The sequence below is a fragment of the Stenella coeruleoalba genome (genome assembly GCF_951394435.1).
Source record: "Stenella coeruleoalba genome assembly, chromosome: 6".
Classification (NCBI taxonomy): Eukaryota; Metazoa; Chordata; class Mammalia; order Artiodactyla; family Delphinidae; genus Stenella; species Stenella coeruleoalba.
In genome coordinates this window covers 1596588-1612422 of record NC_137151.1, presented here as the reverse complement: position 1 = coordinate 1612422, position 15835 = coordinate 1596588, and the positions used below count along the sequence as shown (strand labels likewise).

Below are 15835 nucleotides of genomic sequence, written 5' to 3'. Positions count from 1 at the left end.
GCTGTCCCGGCTCAGCATACAGGCCACGCAAGTGTTCACTATGATTTACTTAAGAGAGGAATCCAGCTGCGTCCAAAGGAGGGGATCAGACAAAACAAAAGCTTGAGAATACTACCAGCCGTGAAAAAGAATGAAGTAATGCCATTTGCAGCAACATGGATGGACCTAGAGATTCTCATACTACGTGAAGTAAGTCAGACAGAGACAAACACCAACCATATGATACCGCTTATATGTGGAACCTAAAATATGACACAAATGAATTTATCTGTGAAACAGACTCACAGACACAGAGCACAGACTTGTGGTTGCTGAGGGTCGGGGGCGGGCGAGGGAGGGAGTGGGAGTTTGGGGTCAGCAGATGCAAACTGTCATCTATAGGATGGATGAACGACAAGGGGCTCCTGCAGAGCACAGGGAACTTTATTCGACATCCTGTGATAAACCGTCATGGAAAAGAACATGAGAAAAAGTGTATATATGTGTAACTGAATCACTTTGCTGTGCAGCAGAAATTAACGCGACACTGTCAATCAACTACACTTCAATAAAATAAATTAAAAAAACAAAAGCTTGAATCCAGCCTTAGGGGTGGGGACATGGGCCCCCCGGCCCCCCACCCTCTCCAATGCCACCTAGAGACGGGGTCCTGGCTCTGAGGACAAAAGATAACCCCGCGCGTGAGCACACACACACAGCCACACCGCCCCCCCCACCCGCCGCCCGGCTCCCTCGTGGAGCCACCGCTGCAGAATTGTCCCCGTTGCACAAGGGCGTCAGGGTTTAGCACGGACCCAAACAATACGTAGTTTTCCCCACCAAAGAGGCAATAAAATCCCACTCCCTTCTCCAAAGCTGCATACAAAGTGCTGACCTTGACAGAGGTCAGCACACGGCTTCTACAAGACCTCTTTCCACAAGAGAGAAAGGGAGCACACTGGAGTGGAAGCATCGCAGCTGGCAGCCAGCACGCCCCGGACTCCGTCCAAGGGAATCCGCGGATGGAGGCTGAAGGCGGCACGACTGCTTTCGAAACAGAAGGGCGGCCGACAATCCTTGGCATGGCTTCCCGCACGCCAGGACTGGCCCAGCGCTTCCCAAGCCTGCCCTCTGCCAGTCCCCCAGCTGCCCTCCTGGGTCCTAGCATCGCCCCATCTAACAGTAAAGAGAACAGGGGTGCGATGACCGAGCTGTGTGCCTGAGGTCTTGCAGCCAGTGATCAGCGAAGCGGGGATCCGGACCAGGGCCGCCCCACAGAAAACCCAGCCTTAGGCCCACAGCGCTACCCCGCAAAGAGAAGCTGCCCCAAGGGCACTAGGCCGGGAAGCAGCCCGGCCAGCAGACAGGAGCGGTGGCAGGATGAGCACAGGGACCCACAACAGCGGACGAAGGGGCTGGAAGAAGCAGGGCCCCAAACCATGCCCTTCGCCAGCTCTGCTGAGGGTGTTTGCTTTTCGGGGGGAGGAAACGCAGCTTGATGCCAAGGCCTGCTCCGTGTGCTGAGAAGCCAGACCCAGCCCGGGTTTGAGGCCCTGTTCTCCCCGCCCCACCTCCTCTGGTCCCCGTGTTCAGGTGGAAACGAAGGGGTGATTCCATCCAGACTTCTCCACTGGAAGATGGGGACAATGCAGCAGCCGCTGCAGAACCTCGCTCACGGGAAGCCGGCAAAGTCTGCTGCTTGGACTGCGCTACCCAGGACAGATACGGGAATTTCACGTTCCGGCCAAGCTCACAAGAAAAGGAGAAAAACCTGCTCTCCCCGCCAGCCCGGCCACTAACCTCACCCAGCTCGCTGCTCCGCGCAGCCGCAGCGACTGCGATGGGTGAGCAGGTCTCCCAGTACCCGGGGCCCTGGGGGAGGGGCAAGGACCCCTCCCAGCACTGCCTGTATTATGATGTCAGAAAATAGGTTCTCATCCACCGCCCTCTGTATTCGCCCGAGGTCAAAACATACTTTTTTTAATGGTGAGAAATTGATTATTTAGGAAATGATTCCTTAAAGCCAACTTCTCGATCCACCAAGGTCATGTGATTTTCTCTGCTGTTAAACTTCACTGTAATAAAACGACAGGAAAAAACAAACAAGCAAACAAACAACTTCTCACCAGCTGTTTGGCAGAAACCCTCTGGGTTTTTCCTGGCTGTGTGTCCGACTTAGCGCTAGCGTGGACGGTGCTCTGTCTTCTCCCTGCGCTATTGTGCAGACAGGGCAGCGAAGGGCAGGGACCCCGGGTCCACAGCCCGGCCGCGGCCCTGGTCAGACACTCGGTCAGTGTCCGCCCGGAATGTGAGCGCCGCCCTCCCCATGCGAATAAACCGCGGTTCTTCTTACTCTGTCACTGCCATGGTCATCGGTTTCATATTTAACAGTGAAAACTGTTTTCCCGCCGCTCGCTCCCGAAGACCCTCTCAGCCCAAAAGGGGAAAACTGGGCCTTCTATTTACTTCCAGATGCGTTCACGTTTGTTGTTAATTAAGAAAACACATCCTAGGTGTTCTTCGTACCTCCGCTCCCCACACACCCCAGCATCCCAACGGGTAATTGATGGCGTTTCCTTTGTGGATACATCTGTTGTGGTGGCCCTGATGGCCAGTAAAACCATTTTACTGAGCTTTTTAAAATCATCCACTTAGAGACTGTAAAGTAAAACCTCTTTCCCTCAACCCCCTGCTCCACAAAATCACTTGGAGTTCAAGAAATTATCTGTCTTCATGGGGGAAATCTGCTAATGCTGGATTTGCAATAGGAATTCATTCTGTGAACAGTAATTCACCGCCCTGAGGGCTCCCTAGATAAAGCCGGGAAGTTTACAGCGGTTAGGGGCAACTTGGAACGAACCTCAGCGACAGGTACGTAATTTTATGTTCTTAAAAGGGAAAAGTCTAAGACCAGCAGGAACTCTGCAGAATTTCACTTTCTCTGCTACACGAGAAGGAAGGGATTGCTTGGGCTCGGTTTTGATGCTGTAAGGCATCTCCAAGCCTAAAGATGTATTTTCCATTTAGATTCAGATATTTCGTGGTGAGAAAGCAGCACGGGGCTCAGAGGTTGGCTGTTTCCTCTCCTTGAACCACCTCCAGGGCTGGGCACTGGGCGGGGGCTAGAGATTTATTCCTAGACTTAGTGGTCCCTCCTCGTGGTCTCATCACCTGAGTCAGCAGCAGGTGAGCTCTGGACCAGATGCATGGACGCCAGACCCCCACAGAGGAGGCACGGGGCATTTGGTGGGAAGAGAAACACAGACCCTCAGGGCTAAGACGACGTTTCAGGGGCCATTTGGCCGAGGGTTCTGAGAGCCTGCTGCATGCTGGAATCATCTGGGGAGCTTTAAAAACGTTTGGATTCCAGCTGCTGGCCCCCAGGACTCTGATTTGGGGAGTCTGGGTTGAGGTTGAGCCAGCAGGGCTGCATTGGGACCTGAATTTGGAGACTTCTGTCCTGCCCTGGCCCCTGGTAAAGCAGACCTGGGCCCAGGGTGGAGAAGTGAATTAGTTGCCAGTCACCTGGGTTAGTTATTTAACTAACAGAACTGAAGTTCTCCTTTAGGTGATAGAGGAAGTAGGGGCGTGTGTACAGATACTGGTCATGGACCGGATGTGCCAGCCCTACACCTCTGTCTTCCCACCTCCATCCCATGAGGCTAACATTACCATCCCCGTCCCACTGAGGAGAAACCCAAGCCTCACAGGCGCTGGGTCGTCTGCTTGAATGACAGAGCTGGGATTTGAATCCAGGCGGTCCCTTCCGTGACTCATCTTAAATACCCCAGGGCGGGTGTCCCCGACCTCCGGGCCGTGGACCGGTACCGGTGGGCAGCCTGTTAGCCGGGTGGCACAGCCGGAGGTGAGCGGCGGGCGGGCGAGCGAACCTTCACCTGCCGCTCCCCATCGTTCCCCGTGGCTCGCATCACCGCCTGAACCATCCGTGGCCCCCTCACCGTGGAAAAACTGTCTTCCACGAAACCGGTCCCTGGTGCCGGGAAGGTTGGGGACTACCGCCCCGGGGACCTCCCAGCATCGGTCAAGTTCCAGGCTCTGTTCCAGCTTCCTGCCCCCATCACCCAACCTTCACCCTACGGTGTACCCCCAGTGCTTCTTTTTTCTCGTTTTCAGCTGACCATTGGTCCCTTTCAGCCCAGGGACCTCTGGACGGCTCTCTGGGTGTGCCGTGCACACACTGTGCACACACAGTGTGCCGTGTCTGTGCCCTCTGCCTGTATGACAGAGTAAGCAGTCCTTGGGGCCAAGGCCACGGGCCTGGCACTTACCAGTCCCAGAGGGGACCACAGATGGGGGACGCGTGGATGGCCTGAAGCTCGTAGGCGGGGCCAGGCTCAGTGCCACGTCCCCCGGGGAGGCATCTGCGCAGGCAGGCAAGCCCACGATGCCCCTGAGGCAGCCGTGGGCCAAGCGGTCAGATGAGGCAAGAGAGATTGGCGGAGGCTGGTCCACCGGGCCTTGAAGGGCAGCGGGGAGCTTGGCTTTGGTCCTGAGAAACGAGAAGCCACTGAAGCTGTGCAGCAGGGATACCACGCCCTGTGACCCCGTGTCCCCCTGTGCCCCACATGCCAGACTGACAGCCTTCTGAAGGCAGGAGCCCCCTACGGTTCCTGGGGTGACTGCAGGGCCTGGCTCTGAAGGACAGGCAGAGGCATTTCTTGTGTTTACTGGTTTGTTTATTATTGTTTGCTACTTCACACCAGTCAGTGAAAGAATGAGAGGCACCCAGGGTGAAATTGTGACCCAAATTGGACAGTCTTGTTTCTGCCCCGGTAAAGACAGCATCCATCCACGACACACCAGCCCGCAATTTACAACAAATCCAGGCGACAGCAGGAGTGAGGGTTATCTCAGCGTCACAGAGGACTCTTTGGCCGAGTAAATTAATAGCGTACATGAGACTGGAGAAGGCTCGGATGACACGTGCAAACTGTTGAAGATATCGAGGTGTGCCAATTTATTTATTTAAATATTTATTTATTTTTATTCTGGTTGCACCGGGTCTTAGTTGCAGCAAGCAGGCTCCTTAGTTGTGGCATGTGGGATCTAGTTCCTGGACCAGGGATCCACCCCGGGCCCCCTGCACTGGGAGGACAGTCTTAACCACTGGGCACCAGGGAAGTTCTGGTGGTGCCAAATTAAGTACAAAGGGTGGCTGCTTGAGCGGCCTACCATTTGTTGAACAACATTCCATCATTCAGGAAGCTTCTAACCACAACCACAAAAAAGAGTTTGAACTAATAAAGTTTAACTCCTGGGACTTCCCTGGGGGCGCAGGGAACACGGGTTCAAGCCCTGGTCCAGGAAGATCCCACATGCCGCGGAGCAACTAAGCCCGTGTGCCACAGCTACTGAGCCTGTGTGCTACAACTACTGGAGCCCGCACACCTACAGCCCGTGCTCCGCAACAAGAGAAGCCACCGCAGTGAGAAGCCCGCGCACCGCACCGAAGAGTAGCCCCCGCTCGCTGCAACTAGAGAAAGCCCACAAGCAGCGACGAAGACCCAACACAGCCAAAAATAAATAAATAAGGTTTAACTCTATTCGGATTAAATTAAATTAAATTATCCCAGGGCTCAGTTTATGGGTTCCTAACATTTGGAGGTCACTGTGATCGACCCCAGTAAACCACTGACCGCACACACACGTCAAAGCCAGTCCTAGTTTTCAGTTGACGTTCAATCTTATGCAGCCCGACACCTGAGTCTACCTTTGATTTCGGCCTTTTTACCTCGTTAACGTTAATTCTTCACCTCTGTGGAGTTTCCCAGCCCGAAAGCACTCGGCCAGCTGCTGCCAGTACAGGCAGATTCGCACCAACTCTGTTTCTGCAAAGATGACACAGAAGAAAGAAAAAAAAAATCAACCTCCAAAAACACTAGGCTTTATGTGTCAAGGGTCTTTGGAATATTCATTTCTTCAGTCTGGCAATTCGATTTCCAGGAATTACCTGAAAGAAATCATCTGAGCGCAGAGGAAGCTGTGTCGAGTAAGAAAGACCGCAGAAAAGAACACAAATTACCCCAAGACACAGCAAGGGACTAGGAGAGGACGGCAGGTGACCCCGGGAGGCAATGTGCAGCCGTTACATAGGTGCTCATAAAGATGTGTTTACGGGCATCTGAGACGCGCTTCTCTTTGTGGTATATTTCATCACACTGAAGACACCGTTGATTATAAGACACACCGCTGTCTCATGCACCAGGAAGGAAAAAGAATTCCCAGCATGGGGTAGCTAGTAAGAGGCATCTAAGTAAAGCTGGGACCCCAAGGGGCTGTTCCCTGCACGGAAGGGGAATGATAAACAGCCCTGTCAGACAGAAATGGTGTGTCGACCTTGGCCCCGGGTGTGGGGAGGGAACACACAGAACAAGCCAGGACTCACGCAGGCTGGAGTCTGAGTTTGCGCTACAGATGTGGCCTGAAAACACCTCGAGCAAATGCTGTAACCGAATTTATTTGAAATTTAATGCAAAGTCTTCTGGAGTTGGCAGTGCCCCCAGGTGACCATCAGAAGCAAACAGGACCCCTTTGGAAGAGCTAAGTTTCAACACAGGCTGACGGCGCCTGTAAGACACCATCAATTGTTCGGTGCATGATCCAGAGACGTGTAAATAAGTGAGTCACAGGATTCGTGTTAAACCAAAAAGCAGAATAAAATGGCATGTGGATAATGACATGTCTTTGCAGACGTGATCAGCTGGAAGGAACTACACTAAAATGTTAATATGGATTTTCTGTAGGTAGTAAGACCAGAGTTTTCTCTCTCTTTAAACAACTCTTCACTTTCTGGATTTTCCTAAAGTGAGCATGTATTTAGTGACCATATAGGAAACAGGAGAAACAGAACAGGGTGATGTACGTAAGGAGGGGCTGGTCAGGGAGGGCTTCTTGGAGGAGGTGACTCCTGAACTGGGAAGGGGCCTGCATGGGAGAAGCGGTCGGAGCTGAGCAATGCTGCATCCCATGTCAGGACGGCGCCCAGGGCACGGGGCAGATGCTCGATACATATCTGTTAAATGAATACACTAGTTGAGGAGAAGCTGCTAAAACGTGAGGCTAAGTCTCCAGGGGTCCCAACCAGAGTCTGGGTCTTTAGCGGGGCCATTCTCACCAGACTGAGCTACAGCACAGGCCGGGCTACCAGCGGAGCCAACAGCAGGGCTCAGAAGAAAGTCTGCAGCTGCAAGTTCAGCAGAAGACTGTGGTCGCGTCTAGTTTCCCCACCTGTGAAATGAGAGTCGCACCTCTGCCACCACACGAGCTTCAGATGACACAGAGCTTTGAAATACTGAGCCCGGCGCAGGTACGAGGGGCTGAGCTGCTCCAAGGTGTCCTCGTGGGAGCCCAGACTCCTCCCTGCAAACCCAGCACCTCTGGGCTCACAAGCTGTTCTGGCCCGCTTCTCAGCACGTGGAAAAGATGCCGCATCAGCTGCGTCCTTCCTGCCCGCCTGTGCTTTCCCGGACACGTTTACTGTGTACAGGCCTGTGCTAGAAACTGCGGATACGGACATGAAAGATGGGGCCCTGCCCTTGGGAGATGCAGAGGGTGCCAGGGACAGCCGGGCGAGCAAGGAGAGTGCTGTGAGCCCCGGGACTGATCGCACGGCAGGGAGGACAGGCTTCCCGAAGGAGGGATGCCTCCTTTACGGCCAAGACAGAAACGACAGCCGCCCACGGGGCAGGATCAGTGAGCACATTGTTTCGTTTTACGCTCACAATTTTGTGAGGTTATCTCCAGCTCACAGATGGGGGCCGGAGGCTGGGCTGCTTGCCAAGGTCACGGAGCTTAGGGACAGCAGCACCAGGATTTGCACGCTAGCCTGGGGGATGGGGGACAAGGGGCACTGGGGCGCCGAGGGTGACACGAAGGGCCAGGTGGGCTGTGGCCTCCTTGTGAAGAAGCCGATGTAAGCAAATCCAAACGGGCCTGAAAGGGAAGATGTCCCTGGGCTTTCTGTCCAGGTCACCCCCCTGCCCCAGCCACCTACTTGGAGGACATTCAGCGGGGGGATCCCGCCTCCTGGGGCCAGGGGGCTGTGGTCCCACCCAGACTCCTGCCCTAGTCCCAGCTGCTCAGGGTCGAGGCACTGGGACTGACCATCTAGCTGGGCCCAACGCAGTCACACGAGTCCTTAAAAACAGAAAAGGCAGGCAGCAGAGAGGCCGCAGGAGGCTGAGCCGGAGAGATTCAACAGTGGGAGAAGGACTCAGCCCAACATCGGTGGCTGTGAAGGGGTCACCGACCAGGGATGCGAGTGGCTGAGAGCCATCCTCAGTTGACGGCTGGCAAGGAAATGGGAACCTCAGTCCCACACACAATTCCAGGGAACTGAACTCAGAGAAGCTAAATGAACCTGGAAGCCGATTCCCACCAGAGCCTCCAGAAGGGACCGCAGTCCTCGATTCCGGCCCGTGAGACTCAAGCAGAGAACACGCTGAGCACCCAACGCCCAGACTCCCGACCCACAGGCACTGCTGTCAGCTGCTACGTTTGCAGCAAGCTGTGACGGCCACAACTGGAAACTGAGAGTCCACCGTGAGGCGGACTCACGGTGAGGTGGTGGGATGGGGACACATCTCACGTCCCCACTGACTCAGCATGGCAGGCCTGCGCTGGGGGACCCGGGCACTGACACATACACACACACACACACACACACACACACACACACACACACGTGCTCTGTAAATGAAAGCCTTTACGCTCTGAGGTGCATGCCAGCCTCACGGGTGGCTGGGTCGCCAGCCCCTGGCACAGAGCAAACAATCTGTTAGCTTTAACGGTCAACATGAAGACAAGGGCAGACACTTCCCTGGCAGTCCAGTAGTTAGGACTCTGCGCTTCCACTGCAGGGGGCCTGGGTTCGATCCCTGGTCAGGGAACTAGGGTCCAGCACACCTCATGGCCCGGCCAAAAAATAAAAGAACAAGAGCAGGTCCCTGAGAGACTGGTCACATTAGGAAAAACAGCCAAGGAGAAGCGTCCATGTACAGAAGAGAGGGCCCAGGCCTGGGGGCCCGGGAGAGCTGGCTGAGGGGCCGGCAGACAGCAGCCCTTTCCCTGTGGCCCCACCTCAAACCCGGAAGTGGGCTCTGACCTCTCTCAGGAGGGGGGCAGCAAGGACACATCAGATGGCGAGGGGCCATGGCAAGATCCCGCTACCTGGACGAGGAGAACCAGGCGCCTGAGGAGCCGCAGAGAGGAGCAAACACCCTCCAAACTCCCATCTTTGCCACAAAGCCGGCAGCAGAGGCCCTGAGGTCATCTGGCCACAGGATTCCTGCCTGTCTCAACAGGGTCCAGAGGACCTGGCTGGGCCACCATCTCCCTGCGGAGTTGCCAGCCGGCCCCTCCCCTCTGGAGGCTTTACTTCCCCCACTGTGGTAACACTGATATCTCACATGTCTTTAAACGCAAAGTGTTTTCCATGTATTCATTCATCTCACCCTCAAAACGGTCCCAAGTGCTTCTATTAGCCCACTTCATAGTTGGTAGAGGGTTGGTAGAGGGGTTTGGAATTTAAAATTTTGTTTTAGCTGACAAACCCCTTTCTGAAAGGGAACAGTAAAAGAAAATCCAAGGTGCAAGACAGACATGTTAGAGCGACTCAGGATGGGAGGAAGGGGCTGGGGGTGACAGGCTGGCACCCCACTCAGCTAACGGTCTCCCCACAATGACTCCCAAGGGGCTCCTCACAAATTAGGGGCCCTGAAGACACGTGTCTGAGATCGGGGCTGAACCCTGAGGCCTGGCAGGGCTCACTCGGCCGGGAGTCCCTTCCCGAGAACGCCCGACTGCCGCGGCTGAGGTGAGGGTGGTGAAGCTTTGGGAGAGTTTTGGGAGGGGTCCGCACCCGGCCTCACCAACACCATGTGGATGCCGACTGGGGGAAGCCAGCTCCGAGACTGGACCGTGGCAGCCCGACGACTGCCGGCGCCCCGCCAGGTGGGGCCCGGCCCCGGAAGCCGTCCGTTCCAGGCACAGCCCCGCACCCCGCTCCCGGCGCAGACCGCACCCACGGGGCCCCCGCGACCCCGGCACAGGCACAGACCCGCCACCTAACGTGCGCGCGCACGCCCGCCCAGCGCTTTCACAGTCACGGCACCCAGTCCCCCGCTCGCAACCCCCCACACGCGACCGGCCTCGCGCCCACACCGTTCCCCGCCTCAGCGCGCTCGGCGCCAAGCCTCCCCGGCGGGGGCAGGAGGCCCTGGGTCGGCAGCGGGCGAGGGTGGGGCACCCGCGGCAGGCCGCGCCCACCGCTCCTCGGCCCCGGCCCCGGCCCCGCCCCCGCCCCGGCCCCGCCCCCGCCCCGGCCCGGAGGATGTGAGCTCACTCCCACCTCCCTGCTCCCGGCGCCGCCAGGAAGCGTCCGCCCGAGGTCGCGGCCCGCTCGCTGCCAACGGGCCGGCCGCGGCGTCAGCAGCGCGCCAGGCACCCGGCCCCAGTCGTCCGCCCCGACCCTCCCGGCGCCACACGCAGTAGCTGCTTTGCAAATGGGGACGGGGTGAAGGCGGGCACCGGGGCGGAGAGAGGACCCCGCTCGCCGACTCCGCGCCGGCCAGCCCCGCCGGTCGCCGGGGGAGGGCGGGCGCGCACGCCCCGCCCAACGCGCTTCCGGCCGAGCCACGTGACCGCGCGCGCACGTGTTCCGGCTCCTCGGCGCCGCGGGCCGGAAGCTGCTCCCGGCCGGTTCCCGGCTGCTGCCCGCCGAGAGCCGTCGCGGGCCGGCGGGGGAAGCGGCGGGCCGGGAACGGCGCAGACGCGGCGCCCGCCGGGGAGCGAGCAGCGGCCTCGCCATGAACCCCAGGGGCCTGTTCCAGGACTTCAACCCGAGTAAGTTCCTCATCTACGCTTGCCTGCTGCTCTTCTCCGTGCTGCTGCCCCTCCGCCTGGACGGCGTCATCCAGTGGAGCTACTGGGCCGTGTTCGCCCCCATCTGGCTGTGGAAGCTCCTGGTCCTCGCGGGCGCCTCGGTGGGCGCGGGCGTCTGGGCGCGGAACCCGCGCTACCGCGCGGAGGGGGAGGCCTGCGTGGAGTTCAAGGCCATGCTGATCGCCGTGGGCATCCATCTGCTGCTGCTCATGTTCGAGGTCCTGGTTTGCGACAGGGTGGAGCGGGGGACCCACTTCTGGCTGCTGGTCTTCATGCCGCTCTTCTTCGTGTCCCCCGTGTCCGTGGCCGCCTGCGTGTGGGGCTTCCGACACGACCGGTCCCTGGAGCTGGAGATCCTGTGCTCCGTCAACATCCTGCAGTTCATCTTCATCGCCCTGAGGCTGGACCGGATCATCCACTGGCCGTGGCTGGTGGTGTTTGTGCCCCTCTGGATCCTCATGTCGTTCCTCTGCCTGGTGGTCCTGTATTACATCGTCTGGTCCCTCCTGTTTCTGCGCTCCCTGGATGTGGTTGCCGAGCAGCGCAGAACACATGTGACCATGGCCATCAGCTGGATAACGATCGTGGTGCCCCTGCTCACCTTCGAGGTTCTGCTGGTGCACAGGCTGGACGGCCACAACGCGTTCTCCTTCATCTCCATATTCGTCCCCCTTTGGCTTTCGTTAATCACGTTGACGGCCACCACGTTTAGGCGGAAAGGGGGCAACCACTGGTGGTTTGGTATTCGCAGAGATTTCTGTCAGTTTCTGCTCGAAGTTTTCCCATTTTTAAGAGAATATGGGAACATTTCCTATGATCTCCATCATGAAGATAGTGAAGATGCTGAAGAAACAGCGGCTCCAGAAGCGCCTAAAATCGCTCCGATGTTTGGAAAGAAGGCCAGGGTGGTGATAACCCAGAGCCCTGGAAAATATGTTCCCCCACCCCCCAAGCTAAGTATTGATATGCCAGATTAAACCCGTCTTCTGGGGCGTGTCCGCTAGTGGAAGAGAAACCGTATACACACAAAATCCACCTTCCCTTGTCCTCTTTTGCTCATCCATGCCAAACCTGGAACTGAAAACAGGCTCCAAACATCCTTTCATGCCTTGTTTGAGATTGATGCCTGTCAGTGACTCATCAGTATTCACCAGAGGTGTAGGAGGTTTTCTGACCGTACAGCCGTGTGTGCGTGCAGTGTGCCTCCATATGTGAGGAGCTTGTTCTCTAGGCTGGTGTTTGTGAGCTCGCTGAGAGCAGCAAATAGAATTGTTTAGGTAGGTCCTCAAATGGAGTGACGACACAGCTGGGTTTTTTTTAAAGTGGTACTGTACCTATCAAAAGTATTGTTTCGAAAAGTATTTTTATACACTGCTAACGGAAAACTGTATTTCAGATTGTGCCTGTTGTGACAGTAGCAGATGTAAAGAATCCTCTTTCCCACCACTTGCATATAAGCCTCATAGTTGTTATTTTTGGTGTTCCTACTGTTCGAATGGTTTTTCTCTGGGTTTTGCAGATGCTGGTTTTTAATAGCCTAATAGGTGACTTTTTCTAATGCAGTGAATACGTCCATATGTGATATTTATATGACTACTTTAGCACTGTAGCATGTGGAATTCTAGTTCTGTGCAGTACGGTGTATCATGTTAAAGGATTTTTTTAAGTTTATATGTGAAGATACATGTCTACTGCAGATGTTGTTAAAGATTGCTTAAAATATGAATATGTACCTGGCATGGGGTCTTATTAAAATTCTAGGCGTGAATATGGGGGTTGAAAGTCCCAAGGATCTTCATATTCAGGTGTTAGATGATTCCGTCTGCACAGCTTGGAGGTCTCTCTTGGAAGGAGCCCCATCCTTTGGGAACACGTGACATGCTCCAGTGTGGTACCAGAGCCTAAAGTGACACTTACTTAGCACCTTGAATTCTTCTCTTCAGGAACAACCAGAAGAAGCAGGTGGTTTGTCCATTTCTAAGAATCTTAGAATATTGGTTGGCCATGATATAAAGTGGTGTTGGTACGTGTCATTGGAAAGCTGGAGAGAGTGGCCTTAACCGGAAGTGGTCAGCAGGATCAAGGATTGTTTTAAGGTCCAAACGTTTTGATCTGGCAGCGACAGGGAAGTAATAGTTCAGGTTATTTTTTTAATTTTGCTTTAGGTACTGGTGGTACCAGGGAATCAGAAGGGCAAAAACCAGATCCTGGGAGAGTAATGTTCTTCTGACTGAGAACAAATAAATACTTCCAAAAGAAGGTTAAAATTAAAAAAAGGAGTATTGATGTTATTACTGGGGAGAAGGCTGGAGGGAACCTGTTTCTCTTACCAGCAACCTAGTAAAAATGATCTCAGCTGCGCTCCGTATGAATTAAGTAAACAATTTACCTGGTGAGAGGACACGCTAGCAGCAAAGCCACCCGTGGGAACCTGGGTCCCTGGAAGCCTGAGGGTGCCGCAGCTCAGTTTAGTCACGTAGAACTGCCCCGAGGTCACCACGTGCACACAGTCACCTTCTGCCAGCCAGCAGCCCTGAGCAGCAGTGGGTGTGACATTTCATGAGCAAGGATTCATTCATTTGCTTTCTCAGCAAATATTCGTTGAGGACCTACTCTGAGCCAGACATGGATGTGCAGATCCATCGGGAAGCAACTCGAATGTGGCCCTGGCCCGCACGCACAAAGCACGCAATTAAAATTGACGGGAAGGTGGTGCTCGTCATAGCAGCCGGCCTGGGGGAGGGGCCGGGCCCAGAGCAGGCCATGCTGAATGCCTGGGAGGGTGCTACCGGCCTCGGGGTGACCTCTGCCCGGAACTTCAGGCCCGCCTTTGTTTCCGCCCCCAATGATAGGCCTTGGCTTACCCTTGGGTAGGATATGGGAGCAAAGGAGGAGGCTGCTGAAGGAACTGAAGGGCAGGTTTGGGGGCAGCCGTGGGATCACCACCCCTCCTAGTTACAGTTTGAGGCCAGGGGCTTGCTGACACCTAAAACAATCCCTCCTAACCTGGGGGTGGGTCCCTCCCCACACTCAAGCAGCCCACCTCCTCTCCTCCTACCCCTAGGCGGCCCGGTGTTGGAGAGCCACTGCTTGGATGCAGTGACAAGCTTGCTCATCCCATCAGGCCTCTTTCCTGCCTCAAGTCCACTAAGTAGAAACAGTGGGAGTCACAGCTTGTAGAAAGTTGTTTCATCTGTAAAAGTTAATAATACAGTCTCAGCTGTGCCTGGGGATTTACTTAATTGCTGCTGCAACTCGACTATCCACAGTATTTAGCATGGGTCAAATTCTGTAACTCTTTAGTTTCTCCTGTTAAGATGCTTAGCTTTTACTGCCAAACAACCTCAAAAATCTCAGCGGCCTACCAATTACAAATTCTCGCTCTGGGGCGTCTGGCACTTACGCTCCGGGCCATGGCTGTGGTCCAGGTCTGTCCCACGAAGCATCCCGCATGATTCTGTTCCGGGTCCCAGGGGCATGTCCTTTCTCAAGGCAGAAGCACAAGAGGCCAGGCCAATCCTGCAAGCACCCCTGTAGCCCCTGCTCTTGTATGACGAGTGCACTGTTCTGTTGGCCCAAGCACAAGGCCAAGCCCAACCTCAGGGGGCTGCCAATTCAAGCCCAAAGAACAATGACACAGTCTGCACAGATGTTGCAAGATAGTTTTGAAGGCTGGAAAGAAATCACAAAATTTGTGGTAAAACATTTTCCCCATTCTAAAAACATTCTGTAATTTTTAAAGTTCACTGTTTAATATTGTAATAACAATTAGAAGGGACTCTGGGGTGGGTGGGGAGGGGATTTGAGGTGAGAAGAGGAAGAGCCTGCGTTCACAGCCCTCTGTAAAGTGTGGAGGGTCACGGGGGCGCTGCCCGGGATGGGTTCATGACAGTGCTGGACTCTGAGGGTTTCCTTGGGGGCCCTGCGGGATGCTCTGGAAAGGTCCAGCCTGGGCTCAGGGGGACCAGCCGGGTAGGAGGTGCTGGGAAACAAGGAAGAAGCAGAGACTAGACGGGCCTGGCGGCACAGCTGGTGAGGGATGAAGCAGAGCCTCCCGCCGGGCCTGAGCTGGACAGGACGCTGCCAGGGGCATCCGGGGAGCTCGCACGCTGGCAGGAAGGCCGGCACCAAGCTCAGCAGGCACGTGGGGGCCGAGGGAAGTCGTGTTGCCAGAAACCCCAGCAAGTTCGCACCTCAGGGGCCACGTGGTGACGATGCTCCAGCTGGTCCCCACCACCGGCCACGAGACACTGCCACCAGTGTGGCCCCTGCTGCCATGAGGAATTCCTCAGGCGTCTCTGCCATGAGGTCAAGATTCAGGCACCAGGAGGGGGGTGTGATGGGCAAACCTCAGGCGTGCATTTGCCTCGCAGACCCCAGAGCTGAGGGGAAGTGAGCTGGTCCCCTTGGCGCTTGGAGAGGACCTGCCCAGGAGGGAGGGTGTGCAGCTGCTGGGTGACCAAGGCCAATGACAAGAGCCGACGCATGTCGTCCTCATGAGCTCACGCTGCAAAATCACGGCTCCCGTCTGGCCAGACACAGCTGGCCTCGCGGCCAAGCAGGGGCTCCGCCCTCCCCCAGGGAGGAGGCGACGACTCAGAGCTGCCCCATGGACTCCCTCGTCCTCCTCTTAATCCAGGCCGCCTACTCCCCTCCTCTGCATGTTCTCTGTATATCCTAGAACGTGTGGATTCAAGTTACCACCACAGCAGGCCTCCAAGTGCAGTCCGAGGACCCCAGGGTCCACAAGCACCTCCCTCCCCACGACACCTCTGGGGGAAGCAGACCCTCCTCATTCTTCAGCCGAGACGACGCTCTGCAGCAGGTGAGACGCGGGCGCGGGTCCCAGACACGGCTGCCTTCCACCAGGCCGGGCGCTAAAGGTTTGCAAATGTGCAAGAACAGTGCCACTCCTCTACTCACCACATTTCTTGTTATTTTTCATTAAAAAAAA

At 55.8% G+C, this 15835-nt stretch overlaps 1 protein-coding gene across 1 annotated transcript; it reads left to right on the top strand.

The window, feature by feature from the left end:
- The first annotated feature begins 10334 nt into the window (after positions 1-10334).
- On the top strand, positions 10335-14499 carry TMEM185B (transmembrane protein 185B). The gene has a single exon (XM_079924920.1). It carries the CDS (start codon positions 10806-10808, stop codon positions 11856-11858), a length of 1053 nt encoding a protein of 350 aa, XP_079781046.1. The 5' UTR covers positions 10335-10805; the 3' UTR covers positions 11859-14499.
- The last annotated feature ends 1336 nt before the right edge of the window (positions 14500-15835 follow it).

What these genes read in the sequence shown, in the direction of transcription:
- TMEM185B (XM_079924920.1), top strand. Translation starts at nt 10,806, where the DNA reads ATGAACCCCAGGGGCCTGTTCCAGGACTTCAACCCGAGTAAGTTCCTC.